Source organism: Pezoporus flaviventris, unplaced genomic scaffold, assembly GCF_033815535.1.
Source record: "Pezoporus flaviventris isolate CSIRO_AGI_PZ_B2104156 unplaced genomic scaffold, CSIRO_AGI_Pfla_v1 ptg000007l, whole genome shotgun sequence".
Lineage (NCBI taxonomy): Eukaryota > Metazoa > Chordata > Aves > Psittaciformes > Psittacidae > Pezoporus > Pezoporus flaviventris.
Genome location: NW_026892555.1, coordinates 58,618,512 through 58,634,053, shown reverse-complemented (window position 1 = coordinate 58,634,053; position 15,542 = coordinate 58,618,512). Strand labels below are relative to the sequence as shown.

The following is a 15,542-nucleotide window of genomic DNA, read 5'->3' as shown; positions in this document are numbered from 1 at the left end:
ATTGCAAAATAACCCCACCAATCCCTCTAACCTTTAACTCTATATATTGTACAAGTTGAAGCACAGAGGTGCATTTAAAAGCACATGATGATAAGGTGCATGGATGCGTGTACAGCACCACTTCTTCCCTTTGCTCAGTCTTTTCCGATCGCCACAGTCTGCAGTTACAGAAACACAAAACTGTTAGGAGGAGAAAGGACCTCATCCTGTTTGGACTGCTTTGTAGAGCATGCTGGGACACAGGAAGTACTAGTACCCAAAGCAGGTCAGGAAATGTTCATTGGCCTTAAGGCTGATTGATAGATGCAACCACACATGTACAGATTAACTCCTATCACCTTCCCAGTCAAGAATACAGATACAAGCTACTTGCAGTAAATGGTCCTTGACTGATGCAAACCACCACATCACACCTAAGAAAGGGTTTAGGCTGTTCTGACTGGTATGGCCGAAATGATGCCAGGAGATGACTTTAACATTTAAGGAGTGTAAATGGTCAGTAGTCTAGCCCCAAAATTCATTCCCCAGCCTTATTTTGAGGTGGAGAAACAGTGCTAATGAATAGTCAGGTTCTCCTAATATGTGTAAAGAGTAGGACATGAATGATCCCATGAGAGGCACAGCAGGCGGAGGTACAACAAACCCTTGTCTTAGCAGGCTTTGTCAGCAAAAGCCTATATTGCACTGTGATCTAGACACTGGAGGCGTACTCTTTTGCTATAGACAGGATTAAGCTATAGGAAGAGCACACCTGAGGGATGTTGCATCTGTTAAAATTTGTAGACAAAACCTTGAGTATTTTTTTTCTCCTTTACTATAGTTCAACCCGTAACTTCATTGCTTTATACAGAAGATGCCAGGGAATATTTGTTTTAGAGATCGTTCCGACTGCCACTAGCCTTAGTATCTGTGAATAGACATGGGGGGTTTATGTCTAATTAAGTGACCATTCTAAAGTTCCTTCAGCATTTGCAGTAGAATGTTGTTTGCTCTTTAGCTAAACGTTAATTTTGCTTAATCCTCATCTGGTTTCTTAAGTGAGAATTCATTACATTTGTCCTTATGTTTCAAGAAATGATAAGCAATTCTGTGTAAACACAATTACACTGGAGCTTGTCATTGACTGCAATACATACAGAACAGAATTTGTCCTTCTTATTATAGAACAGTTCTGATACTATTTTTCTTCATCTTTGCAAACATCAGGTAAAAAAGTATTCCGATTAACATTCCGTACACCCCTAAATGTAAAAAAAACACTGTTTTTCCACATGCGTAAGTTTCTTAGAAGCCAATAGTTTCTAAACTGTATCTTGTTATACATTGTAGATATCTCTCTTAGTTTTTCCAAGAACTTCTGTCATGAGCACTTTTTAAAAGGAAAACAATAGACAAATAAGCTGATGGTGTAAAAAAGTTATAAAAATATAGAGGTACAAATAATGAGTTATTAAGCAAAATATTAAAATGCATACAAAATTGATATATCTGTTTTTTCTTCTGTTTTAGGTTTTAAAATCTTGGTTTAGAAAATAAAAAGATAATTTTCTTTTCACTTCTAGCTGCCCCTAGACAATGCATTGAACTACACTTTGATGAAAAATATTCCATAGAGCCTTCTTGGGAGTGCAAATTTGACCATATTGAAGTACGAGATGGACCTTTTGGCTTTTCCCCAATCATTGGACGTTTCTGTGGACAGCAGAATCCACCTATGATAAAATCCAGTGGCAGATTCCTATGGATTAAATTTTTTGCTGATGGTGAGCTGGAATCTATCGGGTTTTCTGCTCGGTATAACTTTACGCCTGGTGAGTACAAACCATCATAGTTTCTGAAAGAAAAAGCTTAGCATAGTAACTTTGCTAATGTTGTAGTGTTGTGCTGTTGAATAATATCTTTAACTGGGACTATGTTTATTCTCAAGGAAGGTATTAGCAGGTAGGAAAATGATAGAAGGTACATATATCTTTTGCTTGTTCAAGTAAAGCTTATCCAAAGAAGACATTTTCAAAACATTTATATCCAAGATGCATATATTCAGCTTCTGCAGTGTTTAAAAGAATTGTTTTCAATTGAATTCTATTATAGAAAATAATTCAAAATGTTTCATGGGAAAGATGTGTGTTTTATGCTTGATTGTTACAATGTGTAGCTATTCTCTTAAAATAATTACTGATAAAGTATTCTAATAGAAAAAAAGTAATTATCTTAGAAAATTCCGTCACTGCTTTTCCACTTCACCAATCATTTACCCTCATGAGGAGTGGAATAGTTCTCCCTTCTCAATAAAGCAAACTATTACAAGTATTGCCAGAGGAAGTGTGAGGTTCAAATAGTAAAATGCATTAAGTATTTTTCTAAAAAGATGTAAGTCTTAATTGTAATTGTACAATTATTATTTGTTACTTTAAAAATTTAATTCATTAAAGTAAAACAAAATTCATAGTCATACTTCCCATTAATTTCTTTCCTCCCCCACTTATTAACAAAAGATTGCTGATTTTAAATTTCTTTTTTGGCTGGAGCCACACTATAGTGCACTGCTGTATTTGATGTATTTCTGTACCTTCTTACGTATTGAGTGATGAGTCATACCTTAATATAGCTTGCTCTAAAGCACTGTAATTATTATGTAATTTTGTCTATTATGTCACTATTGTTTCAGCTAAATTATTGTATTAGGTGGAACAATATTCTTTAGCATATCTGCTAAAATTAACAGGCTCCGAATTCTGTTTGCTTAATTATTCCAGTAGCATCATAGAAGATTGCAGGACTACTTGAATTTTCCTCTCTGCAGTTGTCTTTCCCTAATGCAAGGAAAATAGTTCTAAAATAGTTCTACCCAACATAGTTCAATTTCCTTTGAAGTGAGGGATACTGTCTTCCATAAACATATTTAGAAAGTTGAAACAGCAACAGAACAAAGAGTTTCTGTAGCAAATAACCTGATAGCCAGGTATATGTATCTGTTGTAAACAAAAAGACAATGGATGCAATTTTCTATATCTACACATATTCTCTGAAAAGTGACTTAAATATGTATCTTTTATTTACCATGGCTCTGTAGATATTTGCAGTTTTCCTCCCCACATCCACCAAAAGTTATTTGCTTTGAATTTCATGTGATTCTTGTTTCAAAGAGTTATATATTAGGGTTGAAAAGATGTTCATAGCACAATCTGCAGCTTATTCTGTCAAAAACTCTCAAGTGAAAAACAATTTCATGGGCCATGTTTTATCCTCATTCCTTTTCTACTATGTAAGTTGAATTTCTACACGGAGATCAATGCTGGTAAATTGTGATAGCAGCATGAATTATTCCAGACTTCAGATGAATACCAATGTCTTCTTTTTTTTCTTCTTTTTTTTACTTTTTTATCTCCATAGATTTCAGTATGAAGCTCTGTAAATGATAGAGGATTTCTAGGAATATTGGCCAAGTGAGAATGTGATTAATTTGACAAGTGCAAAACAGCACTGCTGCCTCCATTACTTGACCAGTCCTTTACTATGTAGGCATGAAAAAGGCTTGACATTTTGAGATCTGTTGTTCAAATGTGTGCACTGGGATGGGGCACTATCAACTCATAAAAAAGACCTATGGCTTTCAAGAGTGTATAAATGAGTAGCATAGAGAGGAATTGCCTCCAGAAATTATCACCTTAACAGTTCAGACCTTAGGTAGTGACAATTTAGGAAATTTAATTACGAACAAAGGAGAGATCAGAAGAAAATTTTTAGCTATCTTCTCTTCAAGGAGCATCAAAAAAAATTATCTAGAGCAAAGACACACTTGGAAATTACTGATACCTAAAGCAGCTGAACACTATGGGGAGATAGTTTGTTGTACCATCTCACCGAGAGCAAGCAACACCCTCTGCCTATCTGCTGCCTGCAGAGGAGGCTTTCTTCATCCCAATGACAAGTGCAGCAGAACTATTTCTTTAGTATCAGCAGTCTTTCATGTTTCCCACCTGTGTGGTTCCCCACCCACCACTGACACATTCTTCAGCTACTACTTTTGCATTTGATATCTTGATGGAGGTTCTGGTTTATTGCAATGTTGAATGTGTGGTTGTGTAGCAAGATTTAAAATAATTACTTAAGCAAAATTGATTCAATTGAACCTTCAACCGTTTATTATTACTTGAATAGTACCTGGAGAAGCAAGGAAAGAAATTATTTACTAGGTCTCCAGGGTGTACAAAACCAGCTAACTGGATGAAGTTAAAAAAAAAAGAGATCAATTAAGGTATCAGGAAAAAACTTCCATTTGAAGATCTATTAGTCTGGGCAAATGGAATGAACCTTGTCACCTGAAGCATTTTAAACCTAGCTTGGACTAAGCCTGGGAAAAAAAATAAAAATCATATAAAGCAATCCTAAGGAATAGGCTAATATTTTGCAGTTACTAAGACTTTTCTGTTTAATAATTTCTTTGACTCCTTGACTCCTAGAATCATAGAATCATAGAATAGTTAGGGTTGGAAAGTTCCAACCCCGATGCCATGGGCAGGGACACCTCACACTAAACCATCTCACGCAAGGCTTCGTCCAACCTGGCCTTGAACACTGCCAGGGATGGAGCATTCACAGCCTCGCTGGGCAACCCATTCCACTGCCTCACCACCCTAACAGGAAAGAATTTCCTCCTTATATCCAATCTAAACTTCCCCTGTTTAAGTTTTCACCCGTTACCCCTTCCTATCACTACAGTCCCTAATGATGAGTCCCACCCCAGCATCCCTATAGGCCCCCTTCAGATACTGGAAGGCTGCTATGAAGTCTCCACGCAGCCTTCTCTTCTCCAGGCTGAACAGCCCCAACTTTCGCAGCCTATCTTCATACAGGAGGTGCTCCAAGTCCCCTGATCATCCTCGTGGCCCTCCTCTGGACTTGTTCCAACAGTTCATGTCCTTTTTATGTTGAGGACACCAGAACTGCACACAGTACTCCAGGTGAGGTCTCACGAGAGTAGAGTAGAGGGGCAGGATCACCTCCTTCGACCTGCTGGTCATGCTCATTTTGATGCATCCCAGGATACAAGCACACACTGAAGCCGGCTCATGTTCATTTTCTCATTGACCAGCACCCCCAAGTCCTTCTCCACAGGGCTGTTCTGAATCTTTTCTCTGCCCAACCTGTAGCTGTGCCTGGGATTGCTCCGACCCAGCTGTAGGGCCTTGCACTTGTCATGGTTAAACTTCATGAGGTTGGTATTAAAATGGTTGGAACTCCATCCACCAATGCAAAAGTCCACTCGGCAAGTCACTTAGTTCTTTCTTGCTTTTACTTTGTCTTTCTTTGGGCCATTGAAATGTCTACACATGAAATTTCATCACACATCTCTGGGTCTTTAGATCTGTTACCCTAATATTTCCTAAAAGGTCATGTTTCAAGAACATTTTCCAAAATGGTATTAAATCACTGTTCTGTTTAGAAAAATTCAGGTATTACTTCAAGAGGACTTACCCTTAACAACCATTCTTTAAAATGAGGAATTTTTTTTTTTAGTGTAGACAAAAGTTCGCACAGAGAGATGTTTATTTGACCTTTCTTACTCAGCTAAAATAATCAGATTTCTGTTTATCCTGGTTGCTGATTTTGCAGGACAGTAGCTTAAGATAGCACATCATTACCTTCAGTTCCTTCATTTAGTAGAAGCCATCTGGGTTTTTATTTAGCCTCATTAATATAACGGTCAATCAGTAATGTTTTCTTTTTGACTGACTGGTAATAGAAAAAGAAAAAATGCTTTATACTCTTCTGTCCCGAAAAGTGGAGTGTAAAACACTGCCTAATCAAAATAATGGGACTTTTACATCCCCATATAAGTGGTACAAGTAGCTGTAGAATGTCAGAGTAATAGAATAATAACATCATTTATCTTGAAGAAAAAAAAAACAACCCACCACAACAAAAAGAAACCAAAAGTCAAATAACCCAAATTCTTAATTGGGAAATTTCTATATTTTAGGTCTCATGAAATATTTAACATGAATTTCTAAAACAATAGACAAGATATTGTGGAAATATGTTTCCATCTAATGTACATGTCCTGTCTTCTGTGTAAGGAAGGGGTATTTCCCAGGCATCTGGGACAGCTGAATGCTTGTGGGACATTGCTTACTTGCTTTTATTTATATATTTATTTATCATTTATTTATTTTCATTTTCTCTTCTGAACTGATCTGATTGCTTCTAAGTTAACATCAGCAGTGGCAACAACTTTTAACGAACTTGTAATTCAGCTGTTTTGGAGAAGCAGTAAACAATCTCAGGGCCATGAGACTTTGAATGAGTCAAGCTTTTTCCTTTGGAATAGGAGTTGGTTTTTATGAGAAATTACTCATACTTCTTTGTTCAAACTTTTGAGCCAGAAACTACTGATGTCAAAAAAAAAAATAAATAAAAAGGTGTGAATATTTTTTTATTTATTATACTGAGATTTATAGCTCCCAGCACTTCCGATTGTTATAAACAGCTTCTTTGAGTTGGGAACTTCTCGTTCATACACACGCTCAACAGTCAGGCACTTCATTGCTATTTAAAATGTATTAGGGCATCTGGTCTTGTGAATGAGAAGGAATTTCCACGTAACATCTGGCATGATGCCGTTGCATGTTACATTAAAAATCATGATCAGCTACAGAAATACTATTTTTTCAAGGGTATCTGATTTGTGTTGTGCTGTTCTGTAGATTCCATTAGCTTACAGGAATTGTAGAATTAGGCCTGAAGTATTTCAGTACCATAAATGTGAGAATGTAGTAGAATAGTACGCTATTTTGAATTTCAAGTGAAAAATAATTCTTCATGTGGAGCAAATGAGTATCTAAAACATCTCGTGGAATTCTCAGGTCTCATATTACCTCTTGTCATCACATACTTCTATTTTTCTTTCAAAAATACTCAAGAAGCAACTATAGAACTTTCTGGTTTAGAAACCCCTGCATGCTGGGGCTATCATATTACTAACAGGAAGAAGCTGAACAATTATGTTCCTACCCTATTGAGCTTTGATTAAAAATAAGAGCAATAGAAATATAAAATATAGTTTTAAGTATTCTAATAAGAAGGAAAAAAAAAGACAAATCTGCATTAACTAGGCACATGAGAAATGTATTTGTATTTACTGTGTATGAATATCAGAGTGAAGGGGCTTTCCAAGGCATGTGGTGTTGTCTTTGACACTGATACTGCAAGGAGCAAGATTCCAACTCATGCCAAATGTTTAAATTCATATCCTTCTGTTGATAGATCTTAAAAGACTTTCAGAGTTAATTTTATTTGGGTATTTTCTGTTTCAGCTACTGTTATTTAAGACCTGTTCCAGGATCCAAATTATTATGAATGTTCTGATTTTTTTACCTAAAATTATTCATAGCCAGCTTTTGTCTTTGGTTATACCCATGTTAGTTGTTAGCTTTGAAACCTTTTTTCTCACTAGGACTATATGCTGCTGTGTGATCAGGTTAGGGATGGCAGTCAGCTTTTTTAAGATGTCAGTTTCCTTGTCTACATAAGCCAAATATTTGTATAGTTTTTTTCTAACATAGGCTTTTTTATCAGTACCACCCCTTGTCCCTCCAAGAATCTCTTTTCTGTAGCTGTTCCACAAAGTTGAACACAGACTTCTAGAGGAGGATACTCTAGGATACTGTACTGCAGTGCAGTTTCAAATAATTCTTTTCTACCTCCACAGGAAATATGCTTCTTGTTATATCGGTGATCTCACTAATAAAGGTGATTATGGTGTTGCATTGCTAAATATTACTTAGAGGAACCACATTTTTCTGACAAAGTCTGTCCAAAAAGTCTGTCCTTCTGTTCTTGGAAGGAATCTTTAATAAGCTCACAACTTTTTTCGATTAAGCTTCATTTTTACAACAGCATTGCCATAATTCTCAATACAATTTATATTATTACTTGTTACAGAACAATTAAAACTAAATCTTAGGAGAGGGTTTTCCTTAAATGCATCCTTTTCTTGTGCTCTTTCCCCTAAGAATACAGTTGGCTTTATGCAAATACTATGCTTAGCTTAACCTTATGCCTAATACAGTTTATCCTTTGTTTTAAACTCTTGCAAAAAGTGGAAATAACCAGTGCCTCTGTGAATTTGTTTTCCCTATTAATTCTTGATTTTTCTCTAATATTTGTGAAGCACCTTGAAATGGCAGAGCAGGGAAGATAGTATGGAAATGGTGAAACTTGAGTGGCCACCTTCCACAAGTGCTTGGAAACAACCTGTTTACAGTGAGAATTTTCACTAGTAACATGCATATTCAGAGTAGCACTTCCAAACCCTGTTTTTAAGCATCTTAATTGGTAGTGCTCATTTAAACATTTTAACACCTATTTCTTCAGGGGAAAAAATGAGAAACTTCATGCCTCATGTAAAGTAAGGAGATTTTGAACACTCTTCAAAGTTGTTCCAGATCATCTGACTTCCTTATTTGGGATATTTTCTAATAGCTGTTACTGGGATGCACTTCTGGCTGATTGAGCTGGGGCCTCATCCTGGCAACACTGTTGTCTGTAAGTTTCTCAGCGACTTTGGAGAGATTCTGTAGAGATTTTGCTGATGATCATTTCTGTTCAATGCCTAGATATTTTCAAATTATGCTTTTTTTGTTTGGTTTTTTTTTATTTGTTTGTTTTTTGTTTGTTTGTTTGGGGGTTTTTTTGTTTTTTTTTTGTAGCAAGTCCAAATGTTAGTTTTTTTTTGTTTTTTTTTTCTCTGCAAAACCTGTTCATTTCCCCAAGGCCTTCAGGCCAAATAGGAATAACAGCTACTATAATTTAACACTGTAATCCATCAAAAATCTCTGAAATTACTTTCTGATATGCCCAAGGATAATTCCAAAGAGCAGTTGCTTAAGCTTACTATACTCAAATGCTGCACTGACAAGCCACTAAATCTAGTCCCAATTTAGCAAAGAACTTCAGGAAACCTACATTTAAGCATGTTCCTAAATCAAGGCAATCTCTCAGCGTGGGTACTTAAAGTACATTTAAATACTGTCTTCTACATTTTTATCTATTGAGCTAAGTCAAAATGAAATATTTGTTTATTTTGGATGGCTGAACTACTATTTCTTAAACTCTTCTAATGAGTTAAAAACTAGTGTTCTACCTTTACACAAGTTATGTAGTAGATACATTTATATCAATTCAGTGTTTGTGGTTTTGATCAGTATCACACTAATACAGGCTTAAGTAGGCTCACTAACCCCCAATTTTCATTTCTTTTCATATTCTGTCACATAGTACATAGTAAGCTGTGTTTTTGCTGGTTAGAACATCATGATTAGTAATTTGTCTTCCTGCTATTCTTCCTCTAGATAGTCTTGTCCCTAAAAAATCTAGTCAGAATTTTCTGAAAAAAAAAGTTATTTTCTCTATGTAAAAATGTGTTTTTCTTAAACCATGCTTAGAACAGAATCCATTATTTTTTTTTCCATCCAACTCAGTATTTCAGTCAGGTACACAAATTGTCAAATGAAATGATACTAGTTCTGCAAACTTCTTTATTGAGTACTGGTTCCACTCAGATTTTAAATTTAAGCATAAAGTTTTCATTTGATTTTTTACTACATTCCCACTACTTAAACTTGAGATAGTGCATAATTGCCAAATCATCTTTTTAAAATAAAAATGGCTCTGTACTTAAGGACAGCTTTTTTTGAGAGGGACAATTATAGAGGCCTGTGGTTGTTTGGTTTTGTTGGGTTTTTTGTTTGTTTTTTTTTTTTTTTGTTATGTTTCTCTGAAACTGGAGGCTAAAGTCCCACATAAAAATCTCCACAAACAGGAGATACCTATGGAAAGCCAAGATGATCTTTAGTATTTTGCTTTTTCTGAAAAAAATCTCATCTCTTCACTTGCTGATTTAGGAACTTAGATGTCAGGACTGAGGAGTAGTTGCCTTTATTGCACACCTTTCCAATAATGAGGAAACTCAGATCTCCTGAGCCTGAGCTAGTTCAGCTGCAGGTCTTTCAAAGAATGGGGTCTGTCTTCCATGCTACATGTTGTTGACAGCTATGACTATTTATCAGTAGTTTATTTACTGTTTACTCATTTATTCAGCAATCTGCAGACATTTAAAGCACCTATATTCTCTGTTCATTTACTTTCTTAATTCGTTTAGAACCAAGCATGAAGACATTTAGATGGTGAAACATCTGTTGAAATAAGCAATCATTTAAGCAAAAGAGCTGCATTCAGGAAGATTCAAATTTCAGTTTATTTTCATTGTGAACCTGTCACTTTGTTATCTTTCAGTTATTTTTTTCACAGTTGTATTGTCTGCTGTTTCTTTTCCCTTTAACTAAAAAGGCAAAAAAAAAAAAAAAAATAGAAAACTTGATTGTTGCTAGATATTAAATGCTAATGAGATTTTTTTTTAATTTTATTTTTATATGTAAATATTTAAAGCTACTTTCAATACTTTCATTCATAATTATTGAATGAAAACTACAGGATTCCTTAACCCTTCTTCTCTTCCTAGTTTTCACTGCAGTGCAGTGTTCATTTAGCTAGTATAATATGATGCATAAAAGCATTATCTACAACGTCATGCAATAAAAAAAAAACAAAAACCAAACCTCATCTGAAAAGAACAAATTCTTCTCTGGTTTAAGACTGAGATTTCTATTAATACCGTTGTACTTGGATTCATAGGCAGGCAAGTTGGATCTAGGCTTGTATTCTTGTCTGCCATGATATATTCCATCTGATTTAATAGTGGTTTGAAATCGTGTGGACATACAGTCTAATTGAAAACCCTTCATTAAAAATATGTTAGTTATTCATAATCAGATCAGGTCGCATTCCTGTGAGCAAAATTATTTCTGCCCTTAGCAATTTTCAAGACAGATATTTTGTTTCTTATTAAAAATTAATGATATAATAAATACCACAAATATGTAAGTATAAAAATATTTTCTTTGATATCGAGAGATCCAGTGCCCTCAAATTATCTTGTTCTAAAGACTTTACTATGCCAAATGCACATTGTTTACTTGATCATAGCATAGTCTGCAACTGCTTAGGTGAATGACTGTCTGACATAAGTATTTCCTCAAGTAGATTTCTAGAGGAGAATTTAACTTCAGTGAGACAAAATGTTTTGGTCTGTGGTGCACAATCTAAAATGGACTATAGATTAATTTATTTTTTTGGTGAAGTTTAGGGTGATGTAATTTACCAAGCAATTAAATGCCATCAAAGAGAATGAATTCATTGCAAAATAATTAAGCAAGTGCTTTTGATCAACATTGAAAAAATATTGCTTCAGAGATCATTCCACACTAGAGAAGCAGAAAGTTTATTTGGATACTTTGATGTCAAAAGACTATATCTAATACCCGGCAGTTTGTGTTAAGAAAGTGTCATTAGTGTCATTAGTAAGATGATGGGAACAGAATTGCCAAATATTTTCTGAGAATTCAGTTTTAAATAAACTGATGTCTGTAGCACATCCAGTATTAAAAATGTGTAATAGCATGACAGAAGCAGGCAGTGTGAAATGTGCTATTCTAGTCACATATCAGTCCCCTAGATGACTCTGAGAAGGCAAAAGATGTTGTGTAACCGGACTTACAAACATCATTTGCCAGATGTTATCTGATAGTTGAAGCTCAAGAGACAATGTTATCAAATCTGCTGGTTGCAGTATGTGGGTTAATAAAAGATTGTATGATACCATTTCTTGTTTTCTCCTGATTTTTTTTCCCTTATTTTTATTCCTGTATCTTATTTCTCAACTCTGTGTGAAAATTAATATTAAAAGAGAATGCAGAAAAACCTGTTTAAAAATATTGTTTTCTTTAATGCTGATTTCATTATGTGGATTAGGCAGGTGGTTACTAACTGCTGCCAACTATGAAGTCCATACTGAAGTTATATAAAATAAGTTTATAGGTTGTGGATTTTTTAATAAAATACATACTGTCTTAGTAGTTTAAAAATCAGATTTGGGTAATTTGAATCTCTGTATTTGCATGTCCTCTCCCCCCAAGGAATCATTTGTGGTATTAATATGGTTTGTATTCCAGAGCATTTTGTATACACATATAGATAATGATTTTATAGCACTTTTAAATTAAAGGGTCTATTTATTTATCTATTTTTTTTTTTATTTTTTTATTTTAATTGCTAAAGCTTTAAATGACTCTTTCAAATAAAGCTAAGAAAAATCCTGCTGTTTGGCAGTCAAAAACTTGATCTGGTCAAATGAAATTTAATTATTGTGTTCTTGTTGAATAAGCAGCTGACCCGTACTTAACAATCCTGAGTGCTGTGACTGACCGGCATGTTTGTCCTCCTGCTGCTGAAAGTGAAAAATGCCTGATAACTCATTTCTTCTGAATATTGCCACATCAGAAGAAGAACTGGCCAATCTCTAATCAGTACCCACTCTGCTGTTCTTTTCCCAGTCTCTTCAGCCAGTTAATGGCAATATTGGATATTGTATGAAGTAGACATAAGGACTTATGAACACTGCTCTTTCAGAGTGTGATTCAGTGAATCACAATGCCTTTTTCATGGTGATTGTAATGCAGAAGGACAATTTTTGTTCTCTATATGAGGTTGAGCCAGTCAATCAGTGTAGCACCCAATAAACCAATTGCTAAATTCAGCTTAGACTGTGGGCCTGAATCTGCTTCTGTTATAATCAATATTAAGATTGTAAGTAAATCCAGTAGAAATCAGATTGTTGATTCAGACTGGTAGCTTTTGAATAGAGAGGGAAAACTGAAAATGTGTTTAATTCCATGGAAATTACAATTTTTTAACATAAATTTACAAATTAGGATAATAGAATTAAAAAATCACTAATCTATACTGGATACAATCACTGTTTAGAGATAGTTGGCTCACTAGGCTCTGGGTTGAGGAAAAGTCAGCAGTAACAGTTTTTATAGACACAAATATAACTATTCAAACTCAACAGATCTCTAATTATCCCAGACCCATTTGTTTGCTTATGTTCATGACAAACCAGTTTGAGAATTTTTTAGTGAACACAGAGCACTGAAAATCTGTTAGAAGGATCTTGTTTAAAGAAAAAGTCTAAAAGGTTGAAAACGATACCCTTTGATTTAGAATTTATCATCTTGTTGATTGTTTTTTTCACATGGGCATATGCCAAAACAGCTTCCTGTTACTGATGAATCTTTAGTCACTAAGTGGAAACCATTTTGGGCTAGGGTTGGTAGGAATTGTGTTTGTTTTAGTTAAATGCATAGTAAAGCATACAGTAGGGCTTTCATCAAAATAGTTGAAGTCCCAGTTGACCTGGTGTCTTTTTTCTAACAGATTATGCCTATGTTAGGTCACTATTAGCAAGTAATCATAGTCTGGAGTGTTCTCTGGCACTTTAAATTGCATGAAATTGAAGAAGAATGATCTGTTTGAACAAAAGGGAATGTCACTCTCATGAAGCTGTAACCAACAGGAAACAGATGAACTGCAAGGCCAAAAACCTAGCTGTAAAGCCTTTCTTAACCAAGAATTTATGAAAATATTTTCCTCACATAACCTCAGGAGAGGTTCGATTTCATAATACTGGAAAGAGTGGAGGGACTATTGGTCCCTTTCCATATAGTTTTTAAATCCTTTTAATATTTGAATGTTATCTTGTATAAAAAAAATAAGATTTGTAAGTTTGTTGGTAAATTAAATAGGAATTCACAGCTTAAGACACAGAGTTATCTTCCTCCTGAAACAGTTCCTCAGAAAAAGCTGGTACCCTATGCTGTTACAAAGTTGAAGAAAAGAAAGTGCAAGATTATCTCCAAGAAAACTCCACAGTATTCTGTATAGCTCCCTGAAAGCACAATTTCTAGGCATAGAATCTAAAAGTAGCAGAACAAAAAGGAAAGCGCTGATGTCACTGACAGCTATACTACTATGGATGCTAAAAAGGACAGAACAGAAGACTTATTTTTCCCGCAGTTGTTTCTAGGACATGGTGTTGATATGCCTTCCCCAGCAATTCATTGACTATGTGGCTTTTAGAGTTCCTCTTTTTGATCACTGAAAATATCTGTGGTGGGCACATAAAATTACAATTAGTGTTGACAGTTTTGCTTAATGAATGGATTTCACTCTTCCTTTGATATGTTCTAGTTTTGGTTGTTTTTTATTTTTTTTTATTCTTGCTTTAGAAAGAGAGCATTCAGGCTCCAGTGGGGATGAAAACCTAGAATTCTCCTCTTGATCCTGAACACCGTCAGATTTATACTCTGGATATTGAATATATTTTAAAAACATCCTGTAACACTGGCTTTTAGAATCATACAAAGACTTTTATAGGAGAGCACTGCAACATAATTTAGCCAATAACTTTAAAAAATCTAACAGTTGTACAGTAAACTAATGAATAGCTTTTTTGTCTATGGCTCTTGTTTCCATTTTAAGATCATATTTTCTGGAGTATTGTGTCTGGTTCATCTCTTTTTGGCATTTTACATGGTCAGATGATTAAGCAATCTGTTGTTTTTACAAACACAACTCATCTTCCTTCCAGTACTCTCTGACACAGTTTTTCATTTTAGTGAAAGCCCACCTCATACTTTGCTAGGCTGTAATAGAAAAATACTGGAGACAGTGCAAGGAATCTCTTGGTGGACAGTAAACTATTCACACATGAAAACTAGAGGAGGTATTTGTATTTCTCATGTGAGATGCAGTTTTCTTCAAAAAGATTCCTATAGCATACATGCCTTGACTGGTGTGGCCAGCTACAGCAGCAGAATGTTAGTAGGTGTAAACACTATGCTGATAATTCTGTTTTTAGTGGAAATGTATCTTAATGTGTGGTCAACTACAGGTTACGCAGTATTATTTGAAGTAACACAAGTAATATATTCTGTTGGCTATAATAGCTGAAAAAGACACTTCTTCAAAAGTGTCCGGAACATTGCAATGAATGCATTCATTCTATTGAATGTTTTGGGGTAAAAGTAGGAGGAAATATTTTTGCTACAATAAAATAACAAAGGTTACTTTATATCACCAAGTGTCCAGGGTTCCGCTGTAACAGTTATTTTCCTTCCTAGTAGCAGTGCTGTGTTTCAGCTTTATTCTGCGAACAATGCTGATAGCACATCAATGTTTTTAGTTGTAGCTAAGTAATGTTTACCCTGATCAAGGACTTTGTGGCTTCTCGTGCTCTGCAGTGAGGAGGGGCACAAGAAGCCAAGGGGGGAACAGAGACAGGACAGCTGACCCAAACTAGCCACAGGGGTATTCCATACCATAGCACGTCATGCCCAGTATATAAACTTGGGGGAGTTACCTGGAAGGCCCAGATTGCTGCTCAGGTGATGAGCAATTGCATTTTACATCACTTGTGTTTATTGGGTTTTTTCTTTTCCCTTTTTAGCTTTATGTCCTCTCGTTATTTCCCTTATCATTCTTAGTAGTAGTAGTAGTTTTGTATTATACCTTAGTTACTGGACTGTTCTAATTGCAAGCTGTGAGATTTACATTCTTTCAGTTCTACTCCCTATACTGCCTGG

General features: G+C 35.2%; 1 protein-coding gene across 5 annotated transcripts in view; it reads left to right on the top strand.

Moving 5' to 3' along the window:
* NETO1 (neuropilin and tolloid like 1) overlaps positions 1-15,542 on the top strand; it is a 65,554-nt gene that overhangs the window by 11,531 nt on the left and 38,481 nt on the right. For all 5 annotated transcript variants that reach the window (XR_009742604.1, XM_061448897.1, XM_061448896.1 and 2 more), the window contains exon 4: positions 1,563-1,811. Coding sequence is in view for 4 of the 5 variants with exons in the window: in XM_061448897.1 (XP_061304881.1) it covers positions 1,563-1,811 (249 nt within the window). In the remaining variant the exon portion in view is untranslated. The remainder of the gene's footprint in view (positions 1-1,562; positions 1,812-15,542) is intronic.